Source organism: Arvicola amphibius, chromosome 4 (assembly GCF_903992535.2).
Source record: "Arvicola amphibius chromosome 4, mArvAmp1.2, whole genome shotgun sequence".
NCBI classification, from domain to species: domain Eukaryota; kingdom Metazoa; phylum Chordata; class Mammalia; order Rodentia; family Cricetidae; genus Arvicola; species Arvicola amphibius.
Genome location: NC_052050.1, coordinates 80348001 through 80372411, shown reverse-complemented (window position 1 = coordinate 80372411; position 24411 = coordinate 80348001). Strand labels below are relative to the sequence as shown.

The following is a 24411-nucleotide window of genomic DNA, read 5'->3' as shown; positions in this document are numbered from 1 at the left end:
TCCCAAGTAGAGATGAGGCATTTCAACCTGTCAGGTGTACCTAAGGTCGTTAGCACTGATAATTAAATAACCGGGATATTTGTGGGAAACGGTAAGACAAGCACACTGAAAGGAAATGAACAGTTGCAAGAAGAAATATATGTATGGATAAACCGGAGAGTTCCACTGCCGATTTTCCCTTTCCTTAAAATTAAATGAATTCTTCATTCGCTATTATAAACTAAATATTTCCTTTGAGTCCAATTAGCATTGCTGAAAGAAAAAGCAAATCAAGGCTCTGTTCGGCATGCATCAATGTAATGGAAAATCAGGTCTTTTATTCTAGCTTTAATAACTGCAGCTTGATTAGAGGCAAAGAAAAGACTATGAAGGGAGAAGGGGGAAAGGAGAAGGACTGCCAAATTAGTTCTAGGAGAATTCTCAACCTGTCTGCTCTCGGGCTCACTATTCAAATGCTAATTGAGCCTTTTGGTAAACAGAATGGGTAATCATGAAAGACAAAAACAGACACAGAAAACAAATGAAATATCACACCTTATCCAAAACAGCATGGCATTTTTCTGATAAGCCTCCGAAGTCTAAAAATTTTAAGTCCTTGGCTCTCTTTTTTTTCTCTCCACCGATTATAATTAATATAATAAAATAAATATTACATAATCAAATAAGAAATGACAAAGGACTGCTTTGTCTCAACAATGAAACCAGTCATGTTATAATTAGATAAGAGGATTTATATTCACAGCTATAAACACGAAAGTAGACCATGAGGCTGGATAAAGGCAAGTTTTTAATTCTTAAAAATTAATTACACGGCATTATTCTTATCAGTACACAGAATGCATTAATTATACAATTAATAAAACGATGAAAGGGGTTTTTTTTTTTTTTGGCAATTGTAATGCACATGGGACATTTGGTTTTATACCCAGGATTGTCTTTCAGGCGCTCTATAATCGTCTTATGAGGCAATGTCAAGACCCTAAACCAGTTAGTAGGAATTCGGAATGGAGTGGGTCTTTATGTTGGTGCTTAGACTCTTTTTGGAAAGGTTGTGGATTTCCATGTAATTGGGATCTAAGGTGTAAAAGGTTTAATTGGAGGTCCTCATTAAAAGAACAGCAGGAAAAGGCACGGACAGCAGTGTGGATTAGGTGGGAGAAGCAGCGAGTCCCTCCTTCTTGATAGCCTTCCTGTTAGGACGAAAAGTGATGGTCGGACAAACACAGTAGTGACGATCTGACAGACACGGCAGTTCTCTCTGAACACTTCCATTGTCAGTGTAGGATGGGAGAAAGCCTCGTGCATGCAACCATTTTGCCCTTTAAAACATTGGAAAGCCATCCATTGCGTTCAAGAAGAGGAAGGGGAGGACGTGAAGAGGAAGCTGGCTATCAGGAACAGAGCCCCAGACCAGATCCATCTGCTACCACCAAGGGACTGTCCAGATCCTCTCGCCGGCCCACAGTTGTGTTTTTTCAACTAGCACTGGGAGTGAATGAGTTCCTGGCAGAGGCTAAGCATCTCTGGTTTTTGTTAGATACAAACTGTTGGTGTATGGCATGACAGACACAAACAGCAATGGGGCTGGCTCACTGGCTAAAAACAAACACTCCATTCTCTGAGCTGGAAAGACAGGGTGGTGCAGAAATGGTCTCTGCATGAATCGATCCCAGAGGCTGACAGCTGTAGAGCAAAGGAGGAGCCACATCTAGACTTTAGCAATAATGACTATTTGGAATGTTTGAGGACAAAATAGGGAAAGCTACTAAGAATAGAAACTGAGATCACCACCAGTATTGGGCCTAAGCAGGGAGCGGTGGCTGTTTGCTAAGACTGACCTGTCCAGTCTTCATGGTTCCTTTAGATAACTAGAATAAAGTGAGATGAAACTATAACTTTATAATCTTATTTGCTCAATTTCAATTGAATGTTCTAAGACTCCTACATATACTGAAAGTGTGGAGTGTGCCTTTCTTTGTCTCTCCACCCTCTCCCCAAAACTGTGTGTGTACATACACACACACACACACACACACACACACACACACACACACACACCACTAGAATATTCTGTGCCTTTTCTCTCTAGCCTGTCATCCTGTTGTTTTCTGTTTTTCTATCCCTGGGCATATCAGCATTCCAAGGTTAATGATGAGGCACCTTGGAAAGTGGTGTTTGTTTAGCTTAGGGTAATGTTTTAAATGCCTTTCTCTGTGTGGCAATCTCATTGCTTCTAAAACAAAACCCATCTGCCATCTGAACCTGCATTCCATATTAACACCTCAGACACATTTCTGCAGGTTTTTTTTGTCATCCTGTCCTGGTTGAAAAATTATATGTGAAACAGGAGCTGGCAAACACTAGAATCAGTCTGATGGGTTCAAGCTTTGAAAATCACATTTCTCCAGCCTTATTATCAAATTGATGTGCTGTGGCACCCTGTCTTTTCTGAGTTCCCCGAATCCCTGGCAGGCAGAGGGGAGGAACTGTGCAGCTTTATGACTCTTTGGGGATTATAAATTTGGATTTTGCACATAGGTGTTCATGATAGAATTGTTGATTCTTACCAGAGAAGCTAACAAACTTTTCCTGAATATTGATAGCCCTGGTTATTAGGAAGGCATTTGTTCTTTAAACTATCATTTATTTCCTAATTATCTGCCTTCCAATTAATTGAAAGGGGGATTTGAGCAGTCAGTAGAGCACAAAGTAGGTTTGTAGTCTCCAAGTGTAAATCACCTGAGATTTGCTATTGGTAGAAAGCTGGAGTAATGCTTGTGTTGCTTTCATGCAGAAGCATGGTAATCCAGTCTTCAATTGGTCATGGTCTCTTTTCTAACCAAAAAGAAGCAGGATGGGAAAGCCCTTATCAGAAATGAGAAATAAACATGTTCTAAATGTGTTTAAAACTAGTGTAATTTGGGGGGCTGTGTCTATATCAGAACATATTGACAAATACCTCACTTATAAAACCTTATATTATAAAAAACCCATGCTCTCAAAACTCTTCTGCATACTTTAAGGACTGAGAAATAGCGTAGATCTTCATGTTTGTAAGGTCAGTCATAAGAAGGAAAGATTTCACTAGGACCAAAAAGTGTACTACCAGTTTTTATCTAAATTATCAAACTTATTCTTCAGATCAAGACAAAAAATATGAAATCACAGTTTTCCAATACCCAAGTCTCTAAATTGTATGTTTAATATTTAGTTGAAAAGATTTATTTGATCAAAGGAAGTTGAATTTTTTAAGAACAAAAGAAACTTCCACTGTCATTGTATATAGTAGCCACTTAATACCATCGCTCGTGGCAGTCATAGTCAGCTACTCATTTGTCTGTGTCAAAAAGGACCATTGAATAAAAAAAAAAAGGACTATTGGAAGCAAGAAGAAACAAGCTTAAGTTTTCAGTGATACAATAAACTGATTTTCTCATAGATAGGCTTATTTAATATCATTAATAAAATATACTTCCCTTAATTCAGAGATGTTTTGAGAGAAAATATGCCTAACATATTTGTACACATTAAGGTAGTACTGCATAAAGATCAAGCGGTTCTTTTTTTTTGAAATTTGTGGATGTAATACTTGATCACCATATCATCTAATTATGATAATAAGCATTTGCTTTGGCATATCTTGAGTCTACTTGGTATCATATGTGTGCATATATGACTATGTATACATGAATGTATATATAAAATATGCAAATGTTTCCCTTGCTTCCAGAAGCATTTTCAGAAAGGATAACTTTTCAAACAATGAAACGAAAGAAGAAAATATTCCTTAAGTTATTAATAATCTCTGCTTTTGCTCTAATGTTGGATATATCTCATTTGAACAAATAATTGCAGAGAATCACATATATCTTTATTATGAATACATAGACTCAAATAGATGAAGAGTAGAATATGGTCAGGTTTGATTTCTACAGTTCACTTCCTAGAAGGAGAAGAGTCCTTCTTTATAACTCAGAAAAAATAAGGGAAGCATTTTATCATGAGAAGGAAGGTTGATATAGGAGGACTGGTAATATAACTGCCTGATCCAGGTTGCTCATACAATCTCATAAGCTTGATTTTTTTTCTATTCAAGCCATGGAAACCTAGAGATTTATTGAGGTCCATTTCCTTTTCCTTTTCCATTGAATAAAGGGTTTTATAAAAATAATGTTAGAGTACATTTCTTCAGTTTATACATTTTCTGCAAAACTACTCTCACTTGTTGTGTTTGTCAGTGTGGGATGACAGGATTTTTCTATGTACCACGGACACTGACAAAGACCTATAAAAAATGAAGAATGCACAGAGGATGCCCTGTGTGATACTATAAACACACGCACACACCGACAACAGACACACACACACACCAATCATCACCTCCACCATCACCACCAACACCATCATCATCATATTCATACATGCTTGTCCACTGTATAGAAGTTCATCAAGGATAAACCCTAATGTAAACTTAAGAAACTGAGTCATTGAAGATTTTGTAGATACAATGGAATGATAACAATCGACCGACCTGGTGGAGCTATTGACATTGGTAGACGCTAAGAATGAGGAGAGTAGGAGATGTGGTAGAAAGGGTAGAAAAGGAACCTTTCTCTTAAATTGGCTCTGCATCTTAAAGGGCTTATAAAATAGTCCATTAAATATAGAGTGTGTATGCATATGCATACATCTATGAATATATGTAATCTATAAATATCTATGTATATGTCCTCTTGCATCCTGTTCCCTTACTCTCCAAATTCCTGAGACTATTCTATGTCATCTAACTGGTCCTCCATGTCATGCAATTTTGAAACATTCTGAAAATGCTTCTGCCTTTTGCATATGCAGTGCCTTCTCTTCTAGAGAAAATCTAGGTCCTTCTCTTACCTTCTGATTATTCACCTATGATGTCAAATGTTCTGTGAAAGAATTAAGCCACTATTATGTTTTGGATGTTACTTCTTAAGTTTCCCTTATATGAGGACAAGAATTCCCCTTTCTTACATCTTGCATTTCTCCATGTCTCTCTATTCTTTTGTAAACATTCCTCCCACATATCCTCACATCTTAGAACAATCTTATTTTATTGTGTCCTTACTCTCAGGACCTGTAAATGAAACAATTCAATTGTTCGGTGACTGAAGAACGGAGGAGTAAATGCAGGTCAGTATGCTGCTATGCTTGGTTGTCACTCTCTGGAGAACTGTACGTTTATCTTTGGAAATTCGTCACAAAGAGCTTGAATGGGGTAAAGGGACAAATGAATGGAAGTTTAGACCTTCCGCTCACATCACAAGTGCGTGAATATTTGGTATATTTCTTGGTGGTCTACTCCCTGATCCTTGGAACTCTGATTCTGCCCTGTCTATCTACTGCAATTATCCCATCATTATAATCCTTTGCTCATGTGACAACCTGTTTTAATGGCATGAGGGGTCCGTGTTCTATAACTAGTTTTTGTTCCGTAGAGACTTAAGCGGTTTGGTGGAACAGGGTTAAGACTTTTAATGTTCTAACTCTAAAACTGTGGTCAAACTTTGGCCATCTGTCTTAAGCCAATCAAACAACAGAAGCTCAGACTTCTTCAGCTCTAACCCTCACTGTCTACTTGCCAATCTTCCCGGAACAACTTTCCTCCCCAACTGCCTGTATTGTCCTATTTATATTGTCTTCATGTTTCAGCACACAAAACTAATTGATTTCTGCTACCTTCCTTCTTCATTACATATATACTAGCAAATCCTTAACTACTACTTACTATATCTCAGAACATTATTCTATGAGCTTTCAGAATATTGTCTTGCCTTATTTTAAAATAATCATTGGAAGTATGCTACTATACTGGGTGAACACTAAGAAGAAGAACACATTTAATGCTCTATCTCTGAAATGCCCTTTTTCCATTCCAGAACCTTTGCCAACTTAAGGGACAATGGAAGCGAGAGACATTAGAGAACTGGGATCAGGATACCCGGGGAAAACCCTGGTTTTTTTCTAACACAGAATGGGAACTGTAGCATACGGTGTGGTCTAGAAATGAATCTACTTTCTATATAACTTACAGACAGCATCTGCAAAGACAATGTAAGCTAAGGCTAATATATCTTACCACCCTCTTTTCTGCAGTAATCAGGAATACTAAAGGCACGATACGATAAACAACTGCTCTTAGTCCAGTCCACACCCATGGACCATAATACCATTGTGAAAGAGGGTACTGCTCTCACGCTTGGCCAGGTTTCCTGTCCAGCCCACTGCCTATCTACATGGTCCTGACAACACTGGATGCTAGACATTGCTAGTAAGTTCAGGCTCCATGTAAGCTTGCCTATTGGTATATTTCATAAGTGTTTATCGTATAAGGTGCCTCTGGGTGTTTTCTTAAGTTTTTTCAACACCTTACCCCCTTTTGACATGGCATAAGCTATGTTATGGAATTATATACTGTTTTTCAGATAATAAAACGATGTACAGAGAAATTAAATAACATGCTTTGTTCACACAATTAGCAGGGTCATACCGACAGGATTTTAATTTAGGGAATCTGATTTTCAGTAGCTCACTTATCACTATCCCACATGACCTCTTTGATGTGTTTTTGTTGGCCTTGCAGGTGACAATCCAGTAGTCTCCATTTCACTTATTCTGACTTTTTCAACTTTTCTTAACCCTGCTGAGGCCCTCTTCCTTTAATAATACTGATAGACTGCCCTATGTTGTCTTTCATTCTGCCTTTATGACACCTAAATCTGACCATTAATAATCTTTTATTCAACTCATCTTTTCACTGTGTCCCTTAAATATCAGTAGCCTTGCTGAGCTTGTAGCCAGACCTGTACTGTTAGTATGGGACACTACTGAGTAACCTCTGGAATGGGTTATTCATAGACCGGGAGTGCTATTCCAGAGTCTTTGGGTTAAACATTGCTATGTAACCTTTCTATTAAATCACTGGCACATGCCTAAGGTCTATCAACTGCTGTGAAAAGGTGGCTGCAATCAGTGTCCTTGTCCCAGTGGACAACCCAAGAGATGTTGGCTCCTCTCATCAGAATTTTTTCCCAAAGCATGTATATTTCTTTCAGTCTGTGTGTATTTCTTTCAGTCTGTGTTGTTTCAATAAGCAATATATTTTGATCACTGACTCAAAAGACTTATAAGATTAGGTATAGGTTAACTTCATTTCATTAATTATCACCATAATCATGTCACTTAGAGTTTTATTTCTCTCATCCTCTCTTCTCTCCCTCTCTCATTCTCTCCTCTCTCGCCACTCATTATTATGGGTATTGTGTTAGTATTGGGTCCAAGTTCCTTATTTATCTGTATATTTTATTGGTTTGGTAATGACTTTAATAATAATAACACCAAGATTTTGAAATCTGTTATCTGTGCAATCTGTTCCTGGTACCTAAATTTCCGTGTCTGCCATATCTCGAATATTAAATAAACACCTCTGACTGAATGACCTCTAAACCTTATTGTAGATGTTTTAGAGACAAGTTAATTACAATTTAGAATCCGGCTTATTTAGACAATTAATTAATCTTAACATTTTAATAGGGCTACATTTTAAAATATATTTTATAAAAGGACACATTACAAGGTAAAACACTACATTTTGTGTGTTTGTTTCAATTTTAATAGTAAACCAACAGTGATTTCTAGCACATGAATTTACTCTCAGAATAGGCTGCTGAACCCTTAGGGCAAGTTAGCTATTACTAAAACCTGAATCTTTATTGACAAGTATAAAAAAAACCTGACAAATCCAAAGGGAAAAGCTTTTCAGGGGCATTAGACAAACTGCAATGAACTATTAATGCTGTTGTGTTGCATAGCCTGTGCTAGGAGTATTGACAGATGGACCATGGACAAAAGTGTAAACCAAAGAACCTCATCTTCATTATCTCTTCTTTTTCCTCTGTATCTTATCCACCGCTTAGGCCATCTTGTGATCCTTAATTCCCATTTCTTATTACTTTTCTAACTCACATGGGTCTTACCTGGGTTTCTGTTAGCTTGCTCTAATATCGCCTCTTCACCGGTCTCTAGAAGACACAGAACAAACATTTAAAAAAAAGTAGTAGCTTTATACTTTTTCAATCTTAAATAATAGGTACTTACTTTTTCATATTAGTTTTTCTACCCTCGGTAAGTGGTTTCTAATATTTTTTCAACTCTAGAGTCAAACAATTATATCTACTAGACAGGATTATTGGGTGAGTGAGTGAAGTACCCCACAGCCACTGAGAGCGCACAGTAAGTGCTGCAGTGTGAGCTACTGCTGGGTCTGGTATGTGATTGTGTACCAACTGGTCATTTAGATATGACCTCAGGACTGTGCCCTTCAAATCACTTTTCCTGGCGTTTAGTAAAATAACATAATTTTACAGGTCCAGCATGGTCATTTGTATAAGGATTAATTATGGAATGATATTTCTTCAATTTTCCAGAAGGTTATCTGTCATACAACTCAGGTCTTGTAATTAATCAGAACAAGTTAATTAAGTAACAGTCTTTCTTTCTATCTTTGAAGTCATGGAGGAAAAGAAATAATGGAGTAGAATAGTTTTTAAAATCAGAATGATTAAGTCAGGCTAGGAAAAAGCATGAATCACAGGGAAAAATATAGAGAACTGAGCACCAGATGATTCCCAGTCTGTGGAAGTTGACACAATCAGAATAAGCAGGCAAGAGAGGTAGAAGAACCCGGAAGTAAGGAGTGGAACAACGTGATGCCTTGGAAGGAAATGGGTAGATGACAGAAAGTTGAGATGAGTTATCTGTCCCTCTATGATGGCTTATCATGCTAGCCCATCAAAATGTGGGCATGTCCTTCACTTTCTAGAAAAAGAACCATTAGCACAATAAGTGACAATTAGTTTTGCATCCATGCACTATGGTGAAGCCAATGCCCTCCATTCAAGTGTCAAGCACAGTCTCTCTAATCAAAGTCACGTAAGGCATGGTTTTCCACATGTTTTAAATTGGTCTTTCTGTCCACCTGCGTTTTCCTCTTGATCCTAATTTTTGACAATTTTTCTCAATAAGAAAACATGAAATTGTTCCATTTTAGCCAATTCCGTTTTGTAGGGAAAGCAACTTTTAGGCTTGTCCTTATTTCTGGCATTCACAGCAAGTGAAAGTTCTACACCACATTTGTCAGTTTGGATAAACACTCAAGAGCATCCGATCTTCCAGGGCTGCTTAAAAATGGAACCCTTGTCAGCCTGTGGGAAAACATTTCATTTTAAAGCACAGAGAAATTGATAAACACCTTCAAAACTACACAAACTTGAGGTCTGATCTAAGTTTCAGGTTGTTAGGTGGGAAGTGATTACTACAGTGATGCTTCTGACACACTTCTTCCCTTAGCTCTCACTGGGCCCAGGCTTTGAGAGAGCAATTAGTGGAGCCTTTCCTACTGTGTGGGCAAGGCTTTCTAATATGGACAGCAGATAATCACACACAAGTCAGCCATTTCTAGGAGCCTCATCCATATAAACATGAGAAGTTAAATCTGTAAGAAAGGGGTATTGTTTTCATATTCTAAGTCTGCAGTCTATTTTCCCAAATGGTTTTTCAGCTTTCTCTAAGCATATAAAAAAAGGAAAAAATGGTGTGAGCTAATTTAGTTTATTATGTGTAGACTATCTACACCAGCGAGATGCTAAAGGATCCTTCAGACTCCTTGTAGGAATACTCCCCTAATGTGTGGAAGACCCTAGATTCAGTTGTCAGCACCATTAAAAATAACAAACAAATAAACAAAAACCTTTGTCTCTTGACTTAGTGTTTTCCAACTAATACATCTTAAAAATTTTCCTCCATGAGCCTATCAAAACCTGTACTCATTTATTAAATGACCTGCCTGTTAGCATGATTATATCTGTTTATGAGCAGATAGCTATATTTCTATAAGGATTTCTCCTTTTCTCCAAAATTTCAGTTACTTCAGTTATCAAGAATTGGGGCATATTTTAAAATGTCAAAATTTTCTTTTGCACAGCTGTAATGCTTTTTAAAAAAACTCATTTCTTGGAATATAAAAAAAGTGATAAACCATTAAACCAATGCTTCATGTTTAAGATTCACAGGAAACAGAAGGTAGGAGTTTTTCTTTGAATCCCTTCTCCGATCCTTAACAGCTGTGGCATCCATACAAGTTACTTAACATCTCTGGGACTTCACTGTGATTTAAATAAGAAGGGAATTATAATATGTCAATGTCAACATGTTTTGGGCTAACTGCTTTGATAAATTCCTGTATAGTTTTCTTCTCCCTATGACCTGATAAAACACAATTAATGGAAGAAGGTGTTATTATTATTTCTTTTTGTCATGTTCTCTGTAATACACATCTGTCATGGTGGCAAAGGCATGGCTATGGGAATGGGAGGTGGCTGTTTCATGGAATCTGCAGTCAGGGAGCAGAGTCAGAAAATTCCAGGATCACCATGTTTCTTCTGCATTTTATTTTTATGTAGTCTCGACTCCCAAGCCACCTGTGAGTGGGGACTTCTCTCTACCATTAAATCTCTCTGAGAATATTCTCGTTGATAATGCTTGTCTTCTGGATGACTCTAAGTCCAGACAACTTGATGATGAGCATTAAAACCCTATGCTGCAATCAAGCCTTGTGAAAAGAATACAGCATAAACTAAACACTGGGGAGTGTTCCAAAATTAAGGGACTTTCAGTTAATTTAATACAAACAAACCACAACTATGATGTTTGCAACCTACTTACTATACCCGTCTTTGCGGAGTGTCAAGAGCAAAGGAAAAGCATGTAGCATTTCTTATTCTGTTTATAGCTGTGATAGTGAGACATGATATTTTTATCACATCCAAACTCTGCCAGCCTCATGACTCTGCATGTGTCCCTCTGATTGACAGCACGACGATTAAGCTGAAAGGGGCTCTGGAATGTGTTTAAAATAAAAGGAAGATCAAGAAACATGTCCAATTATTGATTTCTTTAAAATAATAACTCAAAGACTCATTAACAGTTAATAATTCTAATCATCTAGACCACTTAAGGAGTACTGGGGATTGCACTTTAATAATGGATTACTATAATAAATGCAAACCCTTAGAGCAGTACAGAATTGTCTAAATAGCCATTTGTTTATTAAATAGGATGAAATTTCAACATTATACAGGAATATAGCACATATATTTATTCACACGTTTTCACAAACACTTATATTGCGTAGACTGACATTTATATTTCTATTTTTAGGATCCACTTACGATAAACTAAGTGAAATCATAAGTGGTCATACCATAGGTAAATTATGAGAATATCTTGAGAACTCTTCTTGCTGACATGGTACAGGTTATCTATGTTCATTTATTCCTATATATCCTTAAATATAAAAACCCCATAATACATTGCTCTATTTATCATTAAAACCTTCCTTCCTATATTAAATAATGTTGTTGCAATTAAAACTTTCAGATAATATTTCATGGGAAACTTTTCACAGAAATATATTATCTACTATTTCATATGGAATATATGTTGTATGCCTGGTTCTGTCATACGAATTCAAAACTAAACTTAATTGAAAAGATCCCATCTTATGAATACTAGCCTGCCATACATAAAAGTAACTACTCACTCTTGTGTCTGTGTGTGTCTAGGTTAAAACCAACTTTTGGTGTCAATCCTCACTTCATTAATGGTCTCTTAATATTTGCATAATACAGGTTAGGGTGGCCTGGGAGCTCCTGGGCACCTCCCCCTTCTCTGGCTCCCATATTCTCTAAGTGCTCATTGGGATTATAGATGCTTCCACTACTTATACCCGTCTATGTGGTTTCTAGAGATCCAAATTAAGGGCACCAAGCTTACAGGGCAGTGCTTTAAACCTGTTGATTGTCTCCCCAAGCCAACTCATCAGCCTTAATATATGGGTAATTCTCTAATTCAGTACTCCTCAAATTGGGCCTATACCATTCACCTGAAGGATTTGCTAAATAATCTGGCTCCACAGATGGAGTTTCTGGTTAAAGGATCTAGAGGCCACATATTTTCAAAGCTTTCCCCGTGATGCCAGAACTATTGCTTGAGGATCAAATCATTTGTTAAAATGCCATTTGATGAACTGTTTTCATTGGCTGGAAAAAGAGTGGCATTGAGTCTCTGACCTGCTTCTAGAAGGGTAATAGACTCATATCTTGAGCGCCACTTACGTAGTGAGCTTCTGTTGTATTTTTTTCGTCTTGATAGTTGATGATATTTTATCTAAAATTGGATGTTTAAGTTCTAAATCATTCTAAATTATTTTAAGGCATAGTCATTGATTAGGTATTAAGAGAAAGACAGTTGGACAAAGAGAAAGACCTAACACATTTTATGAACATTGAAACCCATACTTTTGCTTTCATTGGGAATTATGGCTTCCAGAGGCTAGAGTTTGTCATAGATGGGGTAGGATGAGCATGGCAGCACACAGGGAAAGAATAGTCGCAGGAGCAGGAAGCTGGCTGATCACATTTTCATGCACACTCAGTAAACAGAAAGAGAATAGGAAACTGAGCCAAACTCTGAAACCTCAAGGCTACCACTAGTGACATATTTCCTCCAGCAAGTCACCACCTTCTAAAAGTGACATACCTTCCCAAACAGCACCACAAATTGGGGAAAACAAGATCAAATATATCCACCTGTGACCGATATTTCTCATTCAAACCATGGTAGCTTGCCTCAGTTTACCAAAATACAAACATAAAAATTTCCTTCTTGGCCAAGCCAAACAATATTGACACTTATTGTAGTGAATACAGCAAATGTGTCCTCCACTTTTCTGACTGATATGTATATGTATCATCCATCCATCCATCCATACATACATACATACATCCATCCATCCATCTATCCATCCGTCAATCCATCTCTGTCTATCAATATATCAATCTATCTATCTAGCATATCTATCTACTTACCTATCCTATCTATCTATCTAATCTATCTATCCTATACTATCTATCTATCTATCTATCTTTCTATCATCTATCTATCACTATCTATCTATCTATCTATCTATCTCTCTATCTATCTATGTTGGTCTACCTATCTATCTGACTGACATATGCCAATTATTAAAGCCACCTGCCAGCCTCCATGCTGTGAAGAAAGTCAGACCACACATCTCAAGATACCTGAAAATATGCGCCATGTGCTGTCATCTTTTCAGAAAAGCATGTCTGAAGAGCCCTTTAATTGAGCTTCCTAGAGAAAATCTGAAGGAATCGTAATGCAACTAATCATTTCCTACCTTCCCCCCCGAACCTCTTATTAATTAACATGTTAATGCTGTGTTGATTTCTTAAATTTAGTTTGAGAGACAGTAAAAAAGCTATTTCAAATTAAATTAAATTGAGTTGTGAGAAGATTTCAACCAAGATAGGGCTTTTTGTACTTTAATATTCCAGTACTCATTAAGGTAAAAAAAAAATCAATGAGTTTGAAATGAAAGTGTTGATATTGTTGTAGGCTAAATCTACTTTTGGATAAACTGATTCCCGTTATGACAATTTTTACCATGTATGTGACATTAGAAAATGCAAATTTCAATGCTTAAAGACAGACAAAATTTTTCTTCAGTTACCGTAAATGTAGCTTGAGTACCTGTTTGGGGAATTAACATAGTCATAAACTGTAAAATTAAGGAATTTTTCCTAGTATAGTAGACAGCCTTACTGTTAAAAGGCTGGCAATAATCCCTGCATTTTTCAATGGTGTATTGCTCCTAGTTCATTGTGCATAATTCAGTTATAATTAATTATACTTTATCTTCCTTTAAGGCTTTTCTATTTAACATAAAGGAGATTTTGTTTAGCTTCTTCTTTTCATGGTCTCACTGCAAAATGGTCTCTGTAAACAGTGCTTACCATCAGAGATGCTGCAAAGGATGAACCAAAGGAGAATGGACCCAGATAAGATGGTTACCATTTACTCTTCTTCGATAAAGCGTTATTTACAGGTGTTTGGGGGGTGGATCTCATTCCTGTCTCAACACTTGATATGCCATGTTTTATTGACTCCAAACAGGAGGCCTTACTCTTCTGGAATGGAGACAGAGGAGGAGTGGATGGAGGGGTGGGCATAAAAGGGAGGTGAATGGAAGGAACAGAAGGATAGGATGGAGGGCAAACTGTGGTAGGTATATAAAATGAATAAATTACAGACTTTTTTGTACTTATTTGATTTTCTAAGTCTTTTTTTGCTGGATTATTTTATGAGAAACATTCAGGATATTTTCTCTTGCATCTTATTACATTTATGCTAGGTGAATATGTAGTAATTGCGTGGGTTGACACCAAGACTCCAAAGATTTAGGAATTAGCCACAGGCCTACCAAAGATTTTTCTAGATTTTATTTTGCTCTTGGATGATGTAAGTGTTCCTATACTGCTGAAGCCAGCCCGCAGAGTCAGTGTGTGGCCTTTGCTAACCAGTAGTTTCTGAGTCAGCTGGAGCAGAATGGGGTATGAGACCGCTAACAGGCTCTCAGCAGATACTGGCATTACTTTGATTTCAGAATCACCAATAAGCCAAATATGTGACAAGTTGTCTTTAATAATTACAAATCTCACGGAGTCTCCTAAAAACCGGAATTTTTTATTCATGAAGTATCCCTCTGACAGAACCAAACTTCTGTTCTAAAAACTGAACAGGTCCCTTCCTACACTCCTAATACACTAGAGAGTCTAAAAAGAAAGATATCTTTGACAATTTTTATTGCTTTTCTTTCTAATTATAATTGTGAATTTTAGGGTACTTATAATTATTCTCCTAATTTATTGTTTGAACTAAGCATTTGGGGGCATATTTTATGACATTGTCATGATTTCTTATATGTTATTTGGACATCTCTTCAAATATGCCGGTCTTTAAGAATTCCCATAAAAATGAAGACCTACAGATGGACTCCTGACAGAAGGAACAATAAACTTGATTTCTTCTTCAAACCAATTCTGTGACATTCTGGAAGAAGTGAGTGGGGTATTAGACAGCACCTTTTCTCCCCATCTAGGTATTGTGTCCTTATAGACTATCTAAACATCATATGACTGAGATCCTTGTTCATTCTAATTTTTCAATGAAGTTTTATTATATAAATAATTTTTACTCAGAGAGTAATCTATTCATAACTCTTTGCTTCCCAGAATGTTCATATGTTCCGGTGTCTTCATTGCCATTTAAAACTGGTCCACATAACTTAGAATTCTCCATAATCTTGAGAAAAGCTTGCCGAATGGCAACTTACTTGGTTCTTCCTGCAAACCTTCTAACTCAGTGTGTTTTAGGAAAAAGAATTTGTGTTTCAGTTTCCCAGAGGATACTGACTCTGATAGGAGTCTCCACTGCAAGAACTGTTAAAGAAGAAATACATATTGGGCTTTTATGACTAATCAAGATAGTTAGTTTAAGGACACTATGTTAACAAAGAGAAATATTAAAACTTTATATATGGGGCCCTGGGCATTCACAACAACCAACACACTTACAAAGGTATCAGCTTTCCAAAGTTTCAGTTAAGGAAGAAAATCCTTCCAGCAGTAGCTGGGAGACCACTTGCCTAGATAAGCCTTCTTAAAGCCTCATGTCAAGCCAAATCCCTTCCCACCTAATAGCACACTGTAATTAACCTTCATGGCAAGACTTATTAGAATTATTTATAAAGATTTTTTCTTACTAATGAATTCCCCCTTCACTGTATCATGTACCATTTTGCCTTACTTGCTCCTAAGGGTCTGACAAAAGAGATGGTGGGGGGATGTTCTCATATTTACATAAACATGATGGACTTTGAATGTCTTAAATCAAAAATGAGGTACACCTGCATCCATGGCTACTTGTTTGAAAATTAGTTATGACATTCTTGCTTGCTGCACTCAACTAAGGCCCAGAAATGATTTTCAGTGCGCGTAGCCTCTGCCAGTTGTCACAGATGGTGTATGAGATAAAATCTAATTGCCATCCTACAATGAACCTCCATTCACTTTGGCTTCGCTTTGTCTCACTCGATATTCTGTAAGATTTGCTTCTACCTTGTTCGTGCTGTTTTCATTTATCTTGAAATAGCTACTCTCCTCCAAACACACTCCATTTGTTGAAAACCTATTAATTCCTTAAGTCCTATCTGGAGCACCATCTTTTCTGTGAAGCCTTTTGAAATCCCTTAATTAGATGAAATCTCTGATGACTCCTAACCTTACTCCACCTCACAACATCGTACTTCGTATGCCTGCTTTTAAACTCCTTGCTAAAGTGCACCTCCTGAAAGACAGGGAAACTTAACCCAACTTCATACCATAACATCAGTTACTACAGAATATATATTGATTTTTCCTATTATGGGCCAACTCCTAAGCTAAGTAGGGAGTGTAAAGTAATTAAAGTGTAGTATCTTTTTTTCCAGGGGAAGGGCATCCTCTTCTGGATATAAACAACCATTTAAAGAAATGATTAAAGATATAATTCTGGGATAATGTAGTGGATGTTACATGGGGATCATATTCAAATACAGTGAAGGGATGAAGAGAGAAATGACCATCTCTGAATGGTGTGATATGACCAGCAAAGATGTTACACGTAGATAAGATACTTAGATGAACAGAAGATTTTTGAGTCAAGGAGGATAATTGGTCCCTTTTGTTTAAACCCCTCATTTGAATTGATCCTAGCCCCAAGGACAAAAATGAATTTGAGAAAGCACACTCTCTTTTCTTTTGTTTCTTTTTTTCTTTTCTCTTCTTGGCAGGTGTCTGCTCCAAGAAGTATGCATGGATTCTATGACAATTCTTCACTCAGGTGCCTTTTGGGAAAATTAATATGATTTGACTTAAGTCCATACAATTAGTGTGCTTGTATGACCCATAAACTGTGGATCTACGTTGGTTGCCTTGCATCTGTGATTATTCTTGTAGTTGTGATGTTATTTCCAGTAGGCAGTATAATTATAATAATGCGAAAAAACGGGTATCTGGACTCTACTTACATAATTTATTTTCTATAATTATATGTAATTGCAGAGACTAAGAAAATAGCTCAAGAAGCTAAACTAAACTGATGATATACAAAAATAGGAACTGCTAAATACACAGATGAGTCAGTTAAGAGAGGTGTCACTAAGGGCTTCAGGCCAACTATTCCTACAAACAAACAAACAAGTGAAAACTACCATTCAAGTACTTGATGACAGCAAACGCCTAAGAACTCAGTTTGACACTCTGATAGTGATCAGAGAACTGCACATGCCAGCCAATCAAACGATCCTGGAAGTTTCTAAGGAGCAACAGGCCATTTCCATTTACTGGAAACATTTGCTATATTAATCATAGACGTCGATTCCCATGAAAGCACAGGTTGCTATACTATCTTTTTGACTTAAAGAACTTTATATTTCAAGGTCCTCTAGACTTTATCCAAGGATTTTGCTAAACCAGTAATAAAAGCAAGTCGGGCTTTTGTTTCAGTCCTAGAGCTTTGGGGTGTGTTTCAGAAAGCTTGGATTTGACTCGAGGAGTTTGATTTGGAGCCTGCAGCCCACCGACCATACTTTCACCAGCGAGAATTGTGCCTGGATTTATGAGGGTGGAGTTGAAAGAAAGGTGACTCCACAGTCGTCGACCCACAACCGCTGTGAGACAACTAAGTGTGAATTGACATATTAAGATGACAGCTTTTTTTATACCTTTAACATGTGGCCTGCCCCAAACTCCTTTACTATGCTGACCTTGATTGACCCCTTTTTTAACCAAGGAGGGAAGGTAAGTGTTTTTCCTTCCTCTGGGCACGTAGTGTAGGAACATTGGTCTTCCACTGATTTTCTTTACTTAGATGAGAAAGCATGGACTCTACTACTCCTTCTCCCAAAATATGTCTTAAGCTTTCTAACATTTCTTCTGAAGTAGGCACAACGACATCTTCTCATGCCACTTCTGCATAGCAACCAGGATGAAGGGGCAGCTGTCGTCTAGTTACAAGTCATGAGACAGGATGAACAGATGGGACGCATGCCAAGGTCAAACGACAAGGTGAAGATGTCCAGAACTTCTTTGTTGGTGCTATACATCTTTGGGGAGCTAAATTCTCCAAGCAAGTGCTATGTCTGTCCAGGCCACAGTTCATTATATAAGTGGAATGATGTCCTTACTTGTGACTTACTCATGTGTCCTTCCCATCTGCATGGTGGGTGGGGATCTGCAATCATATTCTCCTAGGCTTCTAAACTTCTATGGTCTGTCTTCTTTGAGTGGCCATTTTTTCTCTTCACTTAAGAAGTTTTCATATTGTCCATCTTTGATCGAGGTACCTTTTCCTTATTCTCCAGGGATTCTTCCCAGCAGTCTCTTCTCGGCCTCTTACTAGTACCTGAGATTTGTTTCGACTTCTCCTCTTTTGAGCTTGTTCTTGGGCTTCTCTCTCACTATTGGTCTGCAATGGCCACTGTTCATGCCGTTTCTTTCCTTTCTTTTTCAATTTCCAAAAAAAATCCAATATTTTCTTTTCTGTTCCATATTATTCTAGAAAGATGTCATCAGATTAGTCCTCAGGAACTACTGCTAGAAATTGTCCTCTCTGGTAATTCTTCATGGCCATTCTTTTGTCCATGAATGAGATGTCAAATGCCTGTTCCATACTCCTTATTGACTTTATTCTTCAATATAGGAGTTGCCTTCAGCCAGGGCTTTGTATAATATTTTTCTTCCTCACAGTGTAGTATATGTGCAACTTAATTAAAATGAATCATCAAATTTCAATATAGTTGCATCAAAGATAAAACTTCACCGTAAAGTGAATTTACAATGTGAGACAGGATAATATACTCACTTGGAAGCACAAGCACATCAACACCAATAGCATTTCTCAGAAACATCCTTAAGAAAAGGGGGCTAATTCCCAGTTGTTTCCCATCTATGGATTTTCACCTTTAAAGAAAGCTCCTAAAACTTGCTAAATCTAATTTTGAAAATCAAACTCTTCTCTCTCCAATTCACAATCCATCTCAAGAACAGATAAACTCTGAGGATGATTCACTTGTCACTATCAGATAACCTGTATAAAACCTGGAAAATAGATTGATGATTTTTATAGTGTGGGTCATATCCTTTTATGTTACAATGAATTTAGTGCTGTCTTTCCTCCGCCCCTCTTTGATGAAGGATCTGAGAGCAAAGGAGTTTACAATGCAGAAGGCATGTCAGTAGAAGAACTGGCAATGCAATGCATCAAAGCAACACAAGATGTCACCTTTACATAGGCATCTCTGGAGTCAGGCAAGGCTCCATGCTGCAGAACAGAACACACAGAAGAGGAAGCACCAGAGAGATTTACAAATAGTGCTGAGGAACCAACGGGAGCAAAGAATTTTTTTTTTTTGCTTACCAGTATTTGCTGCTGTATCTTAGACAATTTCCTCCCTGAAACTGAAATTATTTTCCTGTTCCAATGTAAATTTACATGAGGCTTTGTCCTCACAATATATTGCAAGTCTTTACCAATATTTCCTCCCCTCCAACAAGGTTTTGGGTGACACAGAACCCCATAATTAACTATGCTCTCACCTGTAATATTCACCCACTCCCCTTGCTCATTTCTGTTCCCTTAGGTGATTTCTTGTGTTTTACTTGAGTCTTGACCCAGTAAGAATCTGGATTTTATGTTCCTCCTGTCCTGAATTCTTTCCCCAACTAATATTTCATACTGCCAAGCTGAACCACTTGAGTTCATTTGATGCTGGAGTCCAATTGTTCTCTAAGATCAGCTTTAGCATGGAGTATGAATTTCTTCTCACTGCTATATCAAACAAGCAGGGTAGCTTAAAGCAACATCTTTATTTTGTACAAGTGAGAAGTCAATGCTGGCACTCACAGGGCTAAGTCTAAGATGCAGGGAGAGGGTGGCTTCCTTTCTAGCAACCCTGGGGAAAACTAATTGCCAGTTCCTGTTATTAAAAGTCATCCACATTCTTTAGTCCAGGGCTTCTCCTATGTTGTTATAGCCAGCAGGAACAAGTCCTCTCATGGCACCACCTTGCTGGGATTCTAATACACATCCCCTACTATACCAATGACTTTTAGGGTTATACTCGCTTTAGTGATACAATCCAAATAGTCTCCCTATCTTGAGGTCAGCTGACTAAAACATCAGTTTCTTTTCAATCTTAATTATCTTCTGCCTCTTTTTTTTTGACAGTTCTCCAACTTTATTTGAGATTCAGTAGGTTATTTCCCATCCACATTGACTGTAGATTTTTGAATGTAGTAACAGGCAACTAAGTAACCAATGTGTAAAGTTTGTTTGGTGAGTCCTCATCCTCATTACGTTTTCTCGACAAACGTACCTGGATACGGTATGGAACACTTCTTATTCCTTTGGACCAGATGGCTTTATTGAGCCTGGTATCAATCCGCACATCTGGAGTCCCCATCTCCTTCACGGCAAAGTTCCAGATGTCTCTGAGTGCCCTAGGAGCACACTTCTTGAAGCCCACGCCCTGGAAGTGCTTGTGAATGTTGACGGTGTATTCTTGTGTCACCACCTCGTTGATGGCAGAACAGCCCTTCTTCTTCTCGCCACCCTTTGTCGGAGCCATTCTGCCGGGCCCAAGCTCTATCTTTTGCCTCTTAACCTAACATGTTTAATAGGTTCCTGGGACCAGCATATGCATACTGGGGAGAAGGGCGCTATATAAGGCACTATATATGCCTATCATATATAGTGTCCAAATGTATCCTAACTATATAACAAACAAAATCCTCTTAGAGGAAAGAAGCTAATGAGTTTTGAGAGAAAACTGTGACACTAATAACCTGAGTCCTTCGTGATTCTGATTGTCACCCTTCTGATGGAAGGTAAACCTCCTTTCCATCAACTCTTAAACATGTATCTCTAGGTTATGCTTGGTCCTCCAGCTATCCTTTTGCTGCTCAATGAGACATCACATTATAATGCTATCCTTAGCAATGCCATTGAATTAAATGCATATACATCAATTCTTAGATACACTCTCACATCAGAAGTTTAAACAAGATAAGGGTTATCCATATGACATTGACTACGAAAAGCTTGCAAACTGGAAGTGCTCACCAATTCTAGGCTGAAATCTAAGCCAATTTATCAGAGTTTCAATATATTCATATATATATATATATATATATATATATATATATATATATATATATATATAGAGAGAGAGAGAGAGAGATGCTGTATGTGAGTTTTCTTTTAATTTCCACTAGTTGTTACCTCTATAAACTAAAGCGATTGATTGATATGATATGAAACAGTGATTTTCTTAATGCTTTAATACATTTACCTTATTCTCAGAGTGTGTATTACCAATAGGTGGAACACTCTGGGAAGAAATCATTTCAAGTTCTAGATAGCACATTGTAATACCTACAAATGTGATTCCATAGTGGTTGGCTAGATAAGGGCCTTTCTCTACCACTTATTAACAGTTTTCAGTTTAAGCAAGAAGTAAGTGCGCCAAACACTGGGAACCTCACCTTTTTGATCTTTAAAACTATAATTGGGGAAAGATCACCAACTCCTTGCAGAAGTCATATGTAATAATTACTGACTGGTAGATGAATAAGTCCTTGATGACAGAGAGAATTTTACTCCTCAACAACGGGCGTCACTTTCCTAGTCGATGGCTTACAAGAAGTAGATGAGCCAGATTCACCATTCTAAAATGAACATCGTTGTGCCACTGAATTAAAACAAAAGTATACCACTTTTTTGTATAGGGGTAAGATAAAAATGTACATGAAAATACAGAAAGTCATGTAATGCATAAGGCAGCTTTATTTTGTTCTGTCTTGTAGAGGATGTGAGGTCTATTCTGGATGGAGGTAGACTTGAGTATCTTCAGAGGAAAACAGTCAAAGCAGAGACAATATGCCATCTGGGCAATGGTTTGGTTTGGAGAACAGCAGTAGTGTTTTGCTAATCTGGGATTATTGCGAAAAAACAATGGCAGCCAAGAAAGAAATTTTCTGTACAATTAGTTTTCAAAGGCCCACATTAATATTTTTTGAGGGTAAGATCTGAGGTTTAGAGTGGATTTATAACAGGTGTGCAGCTCAATAGAAACTACCAACTTCCAACTCAGTTTTAACACTTCATAGACCTCAGTGAATTGGCCTCAAATTTAGTAGCTTAGAAACTCTCTTTCTTAGGAACTTAGGGGGGAAAGGAGTTGTTGGATTATATCACCATATAATATATTGCTTCCCTCTGATTAGAAGTAAAAACGGCGATGAGCATGAACTCTACAGCATGGACGGGCTCACTGTGAGCCTTGTCAGTTTTTGGTTTGCTCCCCTTCCTGGACTCTTAGGGGGAGCTGGGAGGACCTTGGACTTAACATAGTGCAGGGAACCCTGCTGGCTCTTTGGCTTGGAGAGGGGCGAAGTGGGGGGTATGGGTGGAAGGGAGGGAGGAAAGACGGAGGAGGGTAGGAGGGGAGGAGATGGAAATTTTTAATAAAAAATGAGTAATTAAAAATGATAATTAAAAGATTAGCATCTCTGAAATAAAAAAAAGTAATTGGAATTGAATATCTACTAACCATTTTTAAGTAGCACAGATACCCTTAAAGGTTCCCACCACACCTTCTCACTTAAACATAGGCGCTATGGGTACCCCTGCCTACATGTGGCCTTTGGCATCTTTTGTCATTAATATGCTGAAATTGGTCCACTGCAATATTCTTGAAATTGGCATAAGAACTGGCATTCCCAGATGCAGCATGGATGCGTGTGGATGCTTTGTCTCTCATGTTGCTTGGGGTTAAAACAATTTTAGAAACACTTCTGCCCTTCCTCTTGACAGCCTCCACCATCTTATGGACCGAGAGCAGGGCAGCATCTTCAGCTGCAGAGCTGCCGTTAGCAAAGAATGTCCTACTGGCAGTGATGGAGAGCACAAGGAATAATGGGACAATCTCACAATGTGCCACCAGATTATTTATTTTATTTTAACCCAATGACATGAAACACTGCTGCTCTGCCAAAGTTTCCTATCCTTCAAGGTGCTTCAAGTCTCTGAGGACAAAACCAAGCAGATGGAACCTTTCAGGCTGCAAGCACGGGAGAGCGAACCTGGAAGGATGCTCTCTGTCCTTGACATGCAGAATCTGTCACTTTTAATTCTCCAACTAGTTTGCTTTTCTACTACACAAGAACTGGGGCTTGTTTGTAGCAGCATTGATTAAGTTGTCATTGATTTGTAAGATAGGAAATAGAACTTTCAAATTTCCCACATGAATTAAAATAAGTCAGATATTAGCATCAGGATAAAGGCTTCACCATCACGATATCTGAAAAGGCTCAAAAAGAGCATATAAAATCCAGATGTCAATACATACACTCAGGTATTAGTTTTATAATTTAATTAAAATACACATATCGACATGCTTGGAGCACAACGGCTGGCTAGTTCATCTACTTTTATAAACGTGCACATGCATTCAAGACTTAAGTTCTACCCATCAGCAAAATTCAGTGGCATTTTAAAAAAATTATTTTATTTTATGTATATCAATGCTTTACTTGCATGTGTATCTGTGCACCACATGTGTGCAAGGTACTCTCTGAGACCTGAACAGTGTGTTAATGCCCTGGGACTGCAGTTATAGATGCTTGTGAGCCACCATGAATGCTTGGATTTGGACCTAGACCCTCTAAAAGAGCACCAAGTGCTCTTAACCACTAAGCAGTATCTCCTGCTCCTCAGTGTTATTTTTAACAGTTTAGAAACATTGATCCCGGAATTCTTTAAAGTAAGCACAGAACTATGCAGAATAATTTGAATAAAATCCCTTAGAACTGAGTGCCTGTGTCTTGGCACAAACTCAACTGTAGAAGTTCTTGGGAGGAAGGGACTACCCTGTGAGTGTATGATGGGAATCAATTACATGTTCTTTACTCCAGTGGCACCCCTCTTTTTCCTACACTAAATTTATATCTGTCCTCCTTTTATCTAGGGCACACAGACCAGAAAATGGACATTTTTAGTAGAGGTAGTCTGTATGGGTGAGCAACCCGGTGTCTTTGCCCTATCTGATAACACTTCCAGGTTTATTCCTGGCATCCCAGATCTAAAACACATGAGGGGTTTTACCTTTCTGCAAAGAACTCTGCCAAGACCAAATGTTATGCCACAGCTACTGAAGAATGCAATCTTCATCCCTGATTAATAGTTGATTTGCATTTGAGGTTAGACATTATCTGTACTCCGATGAGTATAAAGGCTATAGTATATGTTGTGTTAAACTACTTGTGTTGGTTTGGTGTTTGTGTGGTGTGTGTGTGTGTGTGTGTGTGTGTGTGTGTGTGTGTGTGTCCTTTCCTTCCATGGTGCCTTCCGGAGACTGAA

At 37.8% G+C, this 24411-nt stretch overlaps 1 protein-coding gene across 1 annotated transcript; it reads right to left on the bottom strand.

Moving 5' to 3' along the window:
* Window positions 1-20299: 20299 nt before the first annotated feature.
* LOC119813739 (60S ribosomal protein L31-like) lies at window positions 20300-20620 on the bottom strand. The gene has a single exon (XM_038329155.1). The coding sequence runs from the start codon at window positions 20618-20620 to the stop codon at window positions 20300-20302; it is 321 nt and encodes a 106-aa protein (XP_038185083.1).
* Window positions 20621-24411: the final 3791 nt, after the last annotated feature.